We start from the raw sequence: 11,594 nt of genomic DNA, 5'->3' as shown, positions 1-11,594 counted from the left end.
GCCCCCTGCCCCGCCTAGGCCTCCCGCTAGCACCCGCTGCCTCGCTAGCGCCCCTAGGCACGCCTCACCAGGCGGCTGACACGCGGTTCATCATGATGCGTTCGGGCAGGTCCATCGTGTTGGCGACGGCGACGACGATGAGGGTGCGCGCGTGCGGCTGGGCCAATCAAACAGGTTGTACATCACGTCCTGCTTACGCGTCCACAGAAGGTCCAGCCTGAGGAGAAAAATCGCTCGACGTTACCGCGGCAACGCGCCGGAGTTTGTTATAGCGCGGTGTCGTTGCCATGGCAAACGTCGTCTGTCATGCGCCGTGGCACGCGAGGGCTCGTTACCGCGGCAACTGTTGTTTAAAATGACGGGCTTGAATTCTCCCTTCATTCATTTCGTCCTCGCCAGCGGTTTGTGAAATATATCCGAACGTATCGTTTGATGCCTAAACAAACATGATCGACAAATTCGCCTCAAAAATCTGACGTGGATGCGACAAGTGAACTTGCTTACCTCGTCCACCAGAACGACAACGGAACGTTTGGTTAGCCGCCGAAAAGCGCTTGTCCAAGATGGCCGCCGCGTGTCGGCAGTCGCCTTCTGTCCAGTCAGTGCCTGCGGAAGCAAAACACAAGCGCGTTCTCTACACGGCCAATCAGAGTCTACGACATACTTTGCCAACGAGGACGTGGCATCGCCACGTAACCACCATTGCTTGTTATCACCGCGGTACCATCGTTCATCACTAACAGTAAGCATCGTCGTCGTCGTTGCTTAACCGCCATGTTTGTCATCAGGGTTACCCATTCCCGTCATCACCACGGTAACCACCGCGGTCGTCATGGCAACCGCCGCATCTCTCTCACCTTGAGCAGGTGAACATAGCTTGATGCGGACTCCGTCATTACTCATTCCGTTGATTTTACGAAGAGAACTGGGGAAGTCGTTGTTGTCGCGTTTCCTCCAGGCTTCTCACCGCTTCCTGCACCGTGGCAGTCTTACCCGTGCCTGGTACGCCCGCAACGTACGCATACACCTGATGTAAACAACAACAAACAACAAGTGTAAACAACAACAATAATGAAGTGTAAAACAACCATCAACAACGTGTAAGCAAGGAGAACTGGGAAGGTCGTTGTTGTCGCGCGCCTCCTCCAGGCTTCTGACCGCCCTCTTATCACCGTGGCAGTCTTACCAGTGCCTGGTACGCCCGCGACGTACATACACCTAACGTAAACAACAACAACGACATGTAGGAGAATTACACCCGAGAAGCACATAATACAACAGGTAAACAACAACAACAACAACAACAACAACAACAACAACAACAACAATTAAACATCAACACAACACACACACAGGCCACACGACATTGCAATTCTAGCAGCAATTACCCTCACAGACACGAGTTTATATGACAAACTACCGTTATGGAGAACCAGTAAACACGACAAAGGACATAGTATCAGCAATGAGCATCAAAACAATACAAATATAATAGCAATAGATTCTCTCAAATGATAACTCAATTCTTCTCTTAGATTAGTTCACATCCTCTCGAGTCTCGCACACGAAGCGAACGCTCTCTTGTCGTTTGTCGATACGCCACATGAAAGTACTGCACAATCGTACGATCGGTGATACGAGACGACCGAATGCGCTCTCTTGTCGCTCGTCAATACGCCATACGAAAGTACCGCCTCATCGCATGATCGGTACCGTGACACAGAAGTCGACGAATGCTCGCTTGTCACTCGTCATATACCGCAGCACGACAAAGACGACAATCTCGTTCAGCAAGGCGAGTCGCTACCTACCCTCCGCCTCCGCCAATCAGCTTTTCCTCGACCAAAGTTGTAGATGTTTCCCAAACTCGTTCTCGCGGCACGCAGCGTGTCCGGGACCGGCGGAAACGTGAAGCCTGCACGGGGAAACGCGAAGATGAACAGAAGAACGTGACGATTTCACGCGGTCTGAGTTTCGCGTCGGGTAATTTTAGATGAAAACGACGTTGAGGACGGCTGATAAAAACATGGTTTCAGATGTCGTTTAGCAGTGTTAATTTTATTGCAGAAGCTAACACGGTTATTTGCAACGCCGATACTGCGGCAGGAATAGCAATCTTATAACAGTTATAAACTTATAAGATATAACAGGAGCATGGATGTAGAGCTTTGTAGCTGCATTGTTTACCTCGGCATTGTTTATCTCGGCATTGTTTACTTCGGCATTGTTTATCTTGGCATTGTTTACCTCGGCATTAAATTGTTTATCTCGGCATTGTTTATCTCAGCATTGTTTACCACGACATTGTTTATCTCAGCATTGTTTACCTCGGCATTGTTTATCTCAGCATTGTTTACCTCGGCATTGTTTATCTCGACATTGTTTATCTTGGCATTGTTTACCTCGGCATTAAATTGTTTATCTCGGCATTGTTATATCTCGAGCATTGTTTACACGAATGTTTATCTCAGCATTGTTTACCCCGGCATTGTTTATCTCAGCATTGTTTACCTCGGCATTGTTTATCTCGACATTGTTTATCTCAGCATTGATTACCTCGGCATTGTTTATCTCGACATTGTTTATCTTGGCATTGTTTACCTCGGCATTAAATTAGTTTTATCTCGGGCATTGTTTTATCTCAGCATTGCTTTTACCACGACATTGTTTATCACAGCATTGTTTACCTCGGCATTGTTTATCTCAGCATTGATTACCTCGCTCTGGCTAATTCCAGTACATTCCGCGCCGCGGGTACAGATCTAGACACGAGCGGGTACAGACGGAGTCATCGATGGTCTCCTGGCGACCTTACCCTGTAAGGGGATGCAACAGACTTAGGTCTGAGTAGACTACCTAAGCTAGTCTGCATGTTTACCTTAATGTAACAGGGAGGGCAACAGATTTGGTTTAATTGACAGCATCTGTGCTCTAATCTGTCTGATATATCAATTGTAACAATTATCAAGATAATGTTTATCAGAATAACAAATATCAATAATAACAATTATCAACAATGACAATATCAAGAATAATAATTATTAAATAACAAACAATTATCAACAACAACATATGTAAGACATGAACATATATAAATTTCGGTCGCATGCGTCTGCCGCACGACAGCTCACCCGCGGAGTTGTGTTTGAGGTTTTCGTCGGAGTTTTAACGCGAGTTCGACTCGTGCGACGACTCTTCGTTCGCTTCTTCACGTAGTAATCCTCCTCCTCCTCCTCCTCCTCCTCCTCATCATCATCATCATCATCCTCCTCTTCCTTTCCCTTCTTAGGGACAAAGGTTTCGTCTTCGAACCTCACGGTCGACTTCCTGCTGTGCGTCCTGGAACAACGTGGGAATCGAAGTTAACAGTGGATGTGATCTCTAACAAACCGTTCGCTCGCGTTTAACATGGGAACTACAAAAATTGTTCCTGCACGTGCGACGTAAAGATTTCAAAAACGTTTTCAAACAAAGTCAATTAGTCAAACAGTTCAATTAGTCTTAAAATTTATAACTTATTATCTTGGAAGCTTCCTTCATGTGCAGCAAACGAAGTCCAGAATGGTTTCCACAATCATGTGCACTGTTATTGCACATGAGAAACAGGAACAAAGAAGTATGTTCGGGATTCACGTGGCAAGGACGCATGGCGGGGGTTGGTGGGGGTTGGTGGAGGGTGCGTACCTGGTCCGCGGGACGTCTCGACTCAGCGCGCTGCAGAGCCGGGCGGGGATGTTGGGCAGTCCGCGACGCTCGTGTCCGGAGTTCTCTCGCACGGGGGGTGATGAGCCTGCGTGGAACGTGTTGCCATGGTTACGAGCTGCGTAGCCATGGTTACGATGCGTGTATATGCAATTGGAAATCTGATGTTTATGCTGTTACTACTACTATTGCTGCTGCTGCTGCTGCGGCTGCTACTGCTACTACTGCTGCTGCTACTGCTGCTGCTGCGGCTGCTGCTGTGGCTTGCTACTGCTCCTGCTCCTGCTACTACTGCTTGCTGCTGCCTGCTACTGCTGCTTGGTACTGCTGCTACTGCTCCTGCTGCTGCTGCTGCTACTGTTGCTGCTACTGCTACTTTAATGTAATGTCAACCAACAATAAAACATGTGACAATGACTGTGACTCTGTGACTCCATCACATTTTTCTCACCTCACTCTTATCCTCCTCAAACACCTCATCTAGCACTCTCTGCACTCAGAGACATCCTCTTGTTCGACCTGACAGGTGTCGCCACCGTCTCCTCCTCGTATCGTCGGGGTGGCACGACGGACCCCCGCGATGAGCGTCGTACAGGGGGCGCCGCCGCATCGTCTGTTTTTCGCCGGATGGCGACGGAGTCGTGCGTCGAAACGCATTGGCAGGGGGCGCCGGCGTTGCATCCGGTGCGCTCGCCGCCGCACGTCTTGCTGGCTTCCTCGACGACCTCCGCAGAGCGCTTTGTTGTCCTGTGAAGATTGAGGGAGCGGCGATGAGAGAGAGAGAGAGATAGATGGATAGAAGAGAGAGAAGAGAGAAGAAAAGAGAGAGAGAGGGGGAGAAGAGAGAGAGAGATGAAGAGAGAGAGAGAGAGAGAGAGAGCAGAGAGAGAGGAAGAGAGAGAGAGGAGAGAGAGAGAGAGAGGAAGGGGGGGGGGGGGGGAGAGGAGAGAGAGAAAGAGGGGGGGGGGGGAGAGGAGAGAAGAGACAGAGAGAGAGAGAGAGAGAGAGAGAGAAGAGACAGAGACAGAGACAAGACGACAGGACAGAGACAGAGACAGAGACAGAGACAGAGACAGAGACAGAGACAGGACGAGAGAGAGAGAGAGAGAGAGAGGAGAGAGAGAGAGAGAGAGAGGAGAGAGAGAGAGAGAGAGAGAGAGAGAGAGAGAAGAGAGAGAGAGAGAGAGAGATGGGCAGAACAGCAGAAAGATGCGATATGATATGACTACTAGGCACTTTAATTTAATAGGGTTTTTTTTATTTTTTAGGGTTAGGGTTAGGGTTAGCGTTAGGGTTAGGGTTAGGGTTAAGGTTGTTTTTTTTAAGTGCCTAGTAGTCATATCCTAAGTGCCTAGTAGTCATATCATATCGCATCTAACTGCCGGGTGCGAGAGATGGAGACAGATAGAGAGAGAGATGGAGAGAGAAAGAGAGAAATATAGAGAGAGATTGAGAGAGAGAGAGAAAAAGTCATAGGCACAATGAGAAAAAGAGAAAAAAAGAGAGAGCAAGTGTGCAGCGCTATGACAAACAATGGTGCTGACCTCTACTGGGAGAAGACGAAACGACGGATCGACGTGAGAGTATTGGACCGGATACATCTGCCTCCTCTTCCTCCTCCTCCTCCTCTTCCTCCTCCTCCTCCTCCTCCTCCTCGTCCTCATCCGTCTCCTCATCCTCCTTCTCTTCTTTCCTCCGCGGCTCCTGCCCTTTCACGGTCGCCGTCCGACTGACCCGCGACCTCTGCTCGACCTCGGCATCGTCGGCCATCTTGCGGTTGCTACGACAACGCAGGGTGCACGTCTCACGTGTGTTCTGTGCCAACGTCTGCAACAAAAGAGCGTCCGATCTCAATGAGTGTGTCACCAATTACGCTCGCTGTCTCTCTCTATCGCTCTCTCTCGCTCTTTCTTTCCCTCTTTCTTTCTCTCTCTCTCTCACCTTAAGATCTGTTTCGCATTGACTAGCAAGACAGTTTTGAGCGAGCCCAAAATGAACACAGCGGTACTACAGTTGCATTGTTTGTGTTCGATCACATGTGACAAATGAGCATCCGACATCGTCGCGGTCGCGAGCGAACGGACCCTCCACAGATGGCGCCACGTTACCTTCGGTATCCGTCGGATAACGACCGCCGTTTGGCGCGCGGCGACGCCCGGTAACCCGCCGGTGACGAGGTCCCATCCTCCGCATCCTCCACGCGGACGCCCGCATCCTGAAATGTCACGGCAACAGTCACGATGTGTTGCCACGGTGACGGTGTTGCGATGCATTTCACCGGCGAAAAATTTCGTGACACATTCGTGCGCCGAAAACATCAGTGTCATACATTACAGCACATATATTATAGTAGATATATATATATATTTAGAATACAGGCGACATGTATTGAAGAAGAGGCCTGGACAGCCTCTACGCGTCTATATTTAGAATACATATGTATATATATATATATATAATAAAAATTTTAGTATACATATATATATAAATAAAAAATTTATTTTTTCATATATATATAAATATAATATATCTATTCTATATTACATTTCTTAGCAAATGCAAAGATGCGAAACACTGCATGACAGAAGCGACGTCGCCGTGGTTACGATGCAATGACAGCCACCAGGTGGCAGCAGCCGCATGCACTCACCTTGTTGACGCGCCGGATGCAGACGCCATTGACCCGCGGCGACGACCTGTATCCAAGGTCACAGGTGTCATCGCCGTGCACGCCACCGCCCCCTAGTGTCACCTTCAAGTCGTTTCCATTTATCTGCGACGAAATGAAACAATCGTGATTGCATTCTCGTTTCCACTAGAGGGCGTTGGTTTTCATTCTGCTTTTTCACTACAGAGGGCGCCGTGTTTGATTCTGGTTCGTGTCACGAAGGGCGCTGTTTTTAATTTTTGAATCTAACTACAGATGGCGCTGTTCTGAATTGCAAGCAGCGGTCACGAATACCCCGCGTACTCTCGCGCCGTTGACAGTGGCGCCCCTGCGTGGCATACGAACCCTCGATGACGGCGGCCGTTGTCGTGGCGTCTGTTGCCGTGGCATCCTCTTCAGCTTCACGACGGGCTGGTTGCCGGCAATGATGGAAGAATCCTCGTCCGCAATTCTGCAAGAATGAGAGAGGCGAGAGAGGGTCGTGACGTCCGTTGCGCAACCTCTAGAGGTCGGGTCATGGGGAAGGTCACGGGGGTCGCGGCCAAGGTCAGGGGGTCGCAGGGGAGGGTCGTGGAGTAGCGTGGAAGTCCCAGACCATGGGGGTAGGTCGCAATGACTACACAGGGTCACAGGGGAAGGTTGTTGGGTCACAGCAAGGGAAAGGTTGCTGGGTCACAGAGAAGGTCACAAGGTCACGGGAAAGGTCATGAGGTCGCGACAGCTAGCTGCTCCCACCTGATTGCCGGCGGCGGCTGCGTGGTCGCCGTGACGACGTGCGTCTCGGATCGCGACGTGAAGAACTTGTTGGGTTTCGCGACCTTGGGCGTCAGTTCCTCGATGCCCCGCCAGGGGGCGCTACTCTCCACCCGCACGCGCTTAGTGTCCGCATTGGAGTCGCTCGGTATCGACCTTCAACGGAGATTCAAGGTCGTAAATGTTAACTCTAGGGAACCAGCCCACGTCGCCACGGCAACCAACATGGCAACTCAGAGGGTCGGCGTTGCAACGCTGCGTTCAAAATTGTGCACGGATTCCACGCGGAATGTAGGATGAATTGATCATTAGAAGATTGAAATTAGAATTCACATAAATAATATATACATTGGGTTAGGGTTAATGTTAGTGTTAGTGTTAGGCTTAGAATCAGGGTTAGGGTTAATGTTAGTGTTAGTGTTAGGCTTAGAATCAGGGTTAGAAGAGTAGGACTACTATAGGCAGAGAACAAACATTGAGAGAAAGAGACAGACAGAGAGAGTGAGAGAGAGGGAGGGAGAGAAAGAGAGTGAGGAGAGAGATAGAGCGAGATGGAAAGAGAGCGAGACAGAGCAAGAGCGAGAGAGGGAGAGAGAGATAGGGAGACAGAAAGAGAGCGAGAGAGAGAGCGAGGAGAGAGAGGGAGAGATAAAGAGAGAGAGAGAGACGTTCTATTGACCTCATTGCGACGATCCTGGGAGAACTAAACATCTCCTGCAGAGCCTCCTCAACGTGAGACATCCCCACCAGTACGGTGGCGCCACCTGGCTTCGCCGTCGTCTCGGCAATCTCCGTTGCCCGGCGGCATATGTCGAGCGCTCGTCTGGCATCTCCAGACACTGCTGCCACCTGTAGACGAATATTGCAATTTTTATTTTTTGTAATTAGTCCTATATTCGATCTATTGGATATAATATATGTAATTATTTCTAATGGTTTTTAGTTTTGTTATTTTTCATGCGGATTCGGCTGCGACCATTTCTTCGTGTACACGACTATCGATGACATCACGCACCTTCCGCGCAGCCAGCTGTATCGCGTCGCGATCGAACGCCTCCAGCCCGGCCATCCTCGACATCACAATCTCCTGCAGCTGCTTGTGACTGTACGGCTGGAAGGTCATGCGCGTCAAGCCCTGCAAGGTCGTGCCAAGGTCACACGAAGAAAGGTCGTAAAAAAACGGCGGTCTCTCCTCCTCACATTTTTGTCATTTTACTTGGTTAACATGGCAGTTGATCGTGAATAGAGCGGCAACATATTAATTGTTAATCAGAAACTCTTGTGTTCAAACAAACAGAGAAAGATCTTGTAGCTACAGTTGTAACCATATATGCTTCTATATACAATCGTGCTAGTAACTATAACAATAGCATATAGCTCGGTCACTATAGTGCCACCTGGCTCACTAACGCTCCATATGGCATGCTAGCGCCCCCTGCCCCGCTAGCGCCCCCTGCCCCGCTAGCACCCGCTGCCTCGCTAGCGCCCCCTAGCCACGCCTCACCAGGCGGCTGGACACGCGGTTCATCATGATGCGTTCGGGCAGGTCCATCGTGTTGGCGACGGCGACGACGATGAGGCGCGCGCGCGTGCGGCTCGGCCAATCAAACAGGTTGTACATCACGTCCTGCTTACGCGTCCACAGAAGGTCCAGCTGAGGAAGAAAAATCGCTCGACGTTACCGCGGCAACGGCCGGGGTCGGTTATAGCGGCAGTCGGCATCGTTACCGCGGCGACCACTGTTTGCCACACGGCGTCATTACCACGGCAGATGATACCACGGTGATCGTTGTCCGCCGCGTGGTGTCGTTGCCATGGCAACCGTCGTCTGTCATGCGCCGTGGCACGCGAGGCTTCGTTACCGCGGCAACTGTTGTTTAAGAACGACGGGATTGAATTTCCTTCATTCATTTAGTTCTTGCCAGCGAGTTTGTGGAATATAATCCGAACGCATCGTTTGATGCCTAACAAACATGAATCGACAAATCCGCTCAAAATCTGACGTGGATGCGACAAGTGAACGTGCTTACCTCATCCACCAGAACGACAACGGAACGTTTGTTAGCCGCCGAAAAGCGCTTGTCCAAGATGGCCGCCGCGTGTTCGGCAGTCGCCTTCTGTCCAGTCAGTGCCTGCGGAAGCAAAACACAAGCGCGTCTCTACACCGGCCAATCAAGTCTACGACATACTTTGCCAACGAGCGTGGCATCGCCACGGTAACCACCATTGTTGTTATCACCGCGGTACCCATCGTCATCACTAATAGTAAGCATCGTCGTCGTCGTTTCCTTAACCGCCATGTTTGTCATCCATGTTTGACAGGGTTACCATCCCCGTCATCACCACGGTAACCACCGCGGTCGTCATGGCAACCGCCGCATCTCTCTCACCTTGAGCAGGTGAACATAGGCTTGATGCGGCTCCGTCATTCTCATTCCGTTGATTTCTACGAAGGAGAACTGGGGAAGGTCGTTGTTGTCGCGCGCCTCCTCCAGGCTTCTCACCGCCTCCTGCACCGTGGCAGTCTTACCAGTGCCTGGTACGCCCGCGACGTACATACACCTGACGTAAACAACAACAACAACAACGTGTAAACAACAACAATAATGAAGTGTAAACAACATCAACAACGTGTAAGCAAGGAGAACTGGGGAAGGTCGTTGTTGTCGCGCGCCTCCTCCAGGCTTCTCACCGCCTCCTGCACCGTGGCGGTCTTACCCGTGCCTGGTACGCCCGCGACGTACATACACCTGACGTAAACAACAACAACGACGTCTAGGAAGAATTACACCCGAGAAGCACATAATACAACAGATAAACAACAACAACAACAACAACAACAACAACAACAACAACAACAATAACACATCAACAACAACACACACACAGCACACCGACATTGCAATTCTAGCAGCAATTACCCTCACAGTTACTATATCACACGAGTTTATATGACAACTACCGTTATGAGAACCAGTAAACCACGACAAAGGACACATAGTATCAGCAATGAGCATCAACACAATACAAATAAATAGCAATATATTCTCTCAAATGATAACTCGATTCTTCTCTTAGATTAGTTCACAACCTCTCGAGTCTCGCACCGAGAAGCGAACGCTCTCTTGTCGCTTGTCGATATGCCACACTGAAAGTACGGCACAATCGTACGATCGGTGATACCGAAGGACGACCGAATGCTCTCTTGTCGCTCGTCAATACGCCATACCGAAAGTACCGCCTCATCGCATGATCGGTACCGTGACACAGAAGGTCGACCGAATGCTCGCTTGTCACTCGTCGATACCGCAGCACGACCGAAGAACGACCGATCTCGTTCAAGGCAAGGCGAGTCCGCTACCTACCCTCCGCCTCCGCCAATCAGCTTTCCCTCGACAAAGTTGTAGATGTTCGCAAACTCGTTCTCGCGGCACGGCAGTGTGTCCGGGACGGCGGAAACGTGAAGCCTGCACGGGGAAACGCGAAGATGAACAGAAGAACGTGACGATTTCACGCGGTCTGACGTTTCGCGTCGGTAATTTTAGATGAGAAAAGGGTTTCGGACGGCTGATAAAACATGGTTTCGGACGTCGTTTAGCAGTGTTAATTTTATTGCAGAGCTAACACGGTTATTGCAATGCCGATACTGCGACAGGAAATAGCAACTTATAACAGTATAAACTTATAAGATATAACAGGAGCATGGATGTAGAGCTTTGTCGCTGCATTGTTTACCTCGGCATTAATTGTTTATCACATCATTGTTTATCTCGGCATTGATTATCACAGCATTGTTTACCACGGCATTGTTTATCTCGGCATTGATTATCACAGCATTGTTTACCACGGCATTGTTTACCACAGCATTGTTTATCACAGCATTGTTTACCACAGCATTGTTTATCACAGCATTGTTTACCTCGGCATTGATTATCACAGCATTGTTTACCTCGGCATTAATTGTTTATCACAGCATTGTTTACCTCGGCATTGTTTATCACAGCATTGTTTATCACCGCATTGTTTACCACGGCATTGTTTACCTCGGCATTGTTTACCACAGCATTGTTTATCACAGCATTGTTTACCACAGCATTGTTTATCACAGCAGTTTACCACGGCATTGTTTATCTCGGCATTGTTTATCTCGGCATTGATTATCTCGGCATTGATTACCTCGCTCTGGCCAATTCCAGTACATTCTGCGCCGCGGGTACAGATCTAGAACGAGCGGGTACAGACGGAGTCATCGATGGTCTCCTGGTGACCTTACCCTGTAAGGGATGGAACAGACTTAGGTCTGACGTAGACTACCTAAGCTAGTCTCATGTTTACCTTAATGTACAGGGGAGGGCAACCGATTTGGGTCTGACGTAGACTAACCTTGGGTTACACTAGAATTGACAGCATCCTGTGCTCTAATCTGTCTGATATATCAATTTGTAACAATTATCAAGAATAAAAATTATCA

At 49.4% G+C, this 11,594-nt stretch overlaps 1 protein-coding gene across 1 annotated transcript in view; it reads right to left on the bottom strand.

Annotated features, from left to right (window-relative positions):
• LOC106815324 overlaps nucleotides 1-11,392 on the bottom strand; it is a 12,677-nt gene extending 1,285 nt beyond the window's left edge. The window contains exons 1-17 of the mRNA XM_014819772.1: nucleotides 11,300-11,392; nucleotides 10,489-10,590; nucleotides 9,514-9,685; nucleotides 9,154-9,255; nucleotides 8,628-8,777; nucleotides 8,139-8,258; nucleotides 7,803-7,972; nucleotides 7,106-7,279; nucleotides 6,674-6,821; nucleotides 6,353-6,475; nucleotides 5,437-5,529; nucleotides 4,154-4,192; nucleotides 3,318-3,339; nucleotides 1,812-1,915; nucleotides 968-1,027; nucleotides 505-606; nucleotides 69-157 (exon numbers count right to left, since the gene is read on the bottom strand). Coding sequence (XP_014675258.1) covers nucleotides 69-157; nucleotides 505-606; nucleotides 968-1,027; nucleotides 1,812-1,915; nucleotides 3,318-3,339; nucleotides 4,154-4,192; nucleotides 5,437-5,529; nucleotides 6,353-6,475; nucleotides 6,674-6,821; nucleotides 7,106-7,279; nucleotides 7,803-7,972; nucleotides 8,139-8,258; nucleotides 8,628-8,777; nucleotides 9,154-9,255; nucleotides 9,514-9,685; nucleotides 10,489-10,590; nucleotides 11,300-11,373 — 1,844 coding nt within the window. The 5' untranslated portion in view covers nucleotides 11,374-11,392. The remainder of the gene's footprint in view (nucleotides 1-68; nucleotides 158-504; nucleotides 607-967; nucleotides 1,028-1,811; nucleotides 1,916-3,317; nucleotides 3,340-4,153; nucleotides 4,193-5,436; nucleotides 5,530-6,352; nucleotides 6,476-6,673; nucleotides 6,822-7,105; nucleotides 7,280-7,802; nucleotides 7,973-8,138; nucleotides 8,259-8,627; nucleotides 8,778-9,153; nucleotides 9,256-9,513; nucleotides 9,686-10,488; nucleotides 10,591-11,299) is intronic.
• Between the last annotated feature and the right edge of the window lie 202 nt (nucleotides 11,393-11,594).

The sequence above is a fragment of the Priapulus caudatus genome, unplaced genomic scaffold (assembly GCF_000485595.1).
Source record: "Priapulus caudatus unplaced genomic scaffold, Priapulus_caudatus-5.0.1 Scaffold1090, whole genome shotgun sequence".
Classification (NCBI taxonomy): domain Eukaryota; kingdom Metazoa; phylum Priapulida; class Priapulimorpha; order Priapulimorphida; family Priapulidae; genus Priapulus; species Priapulus caudatus.
Note: the sequence above shows the minus strand (reverse complement) of the source record. Positions and strands in the feature narration are given on the sequence as shown.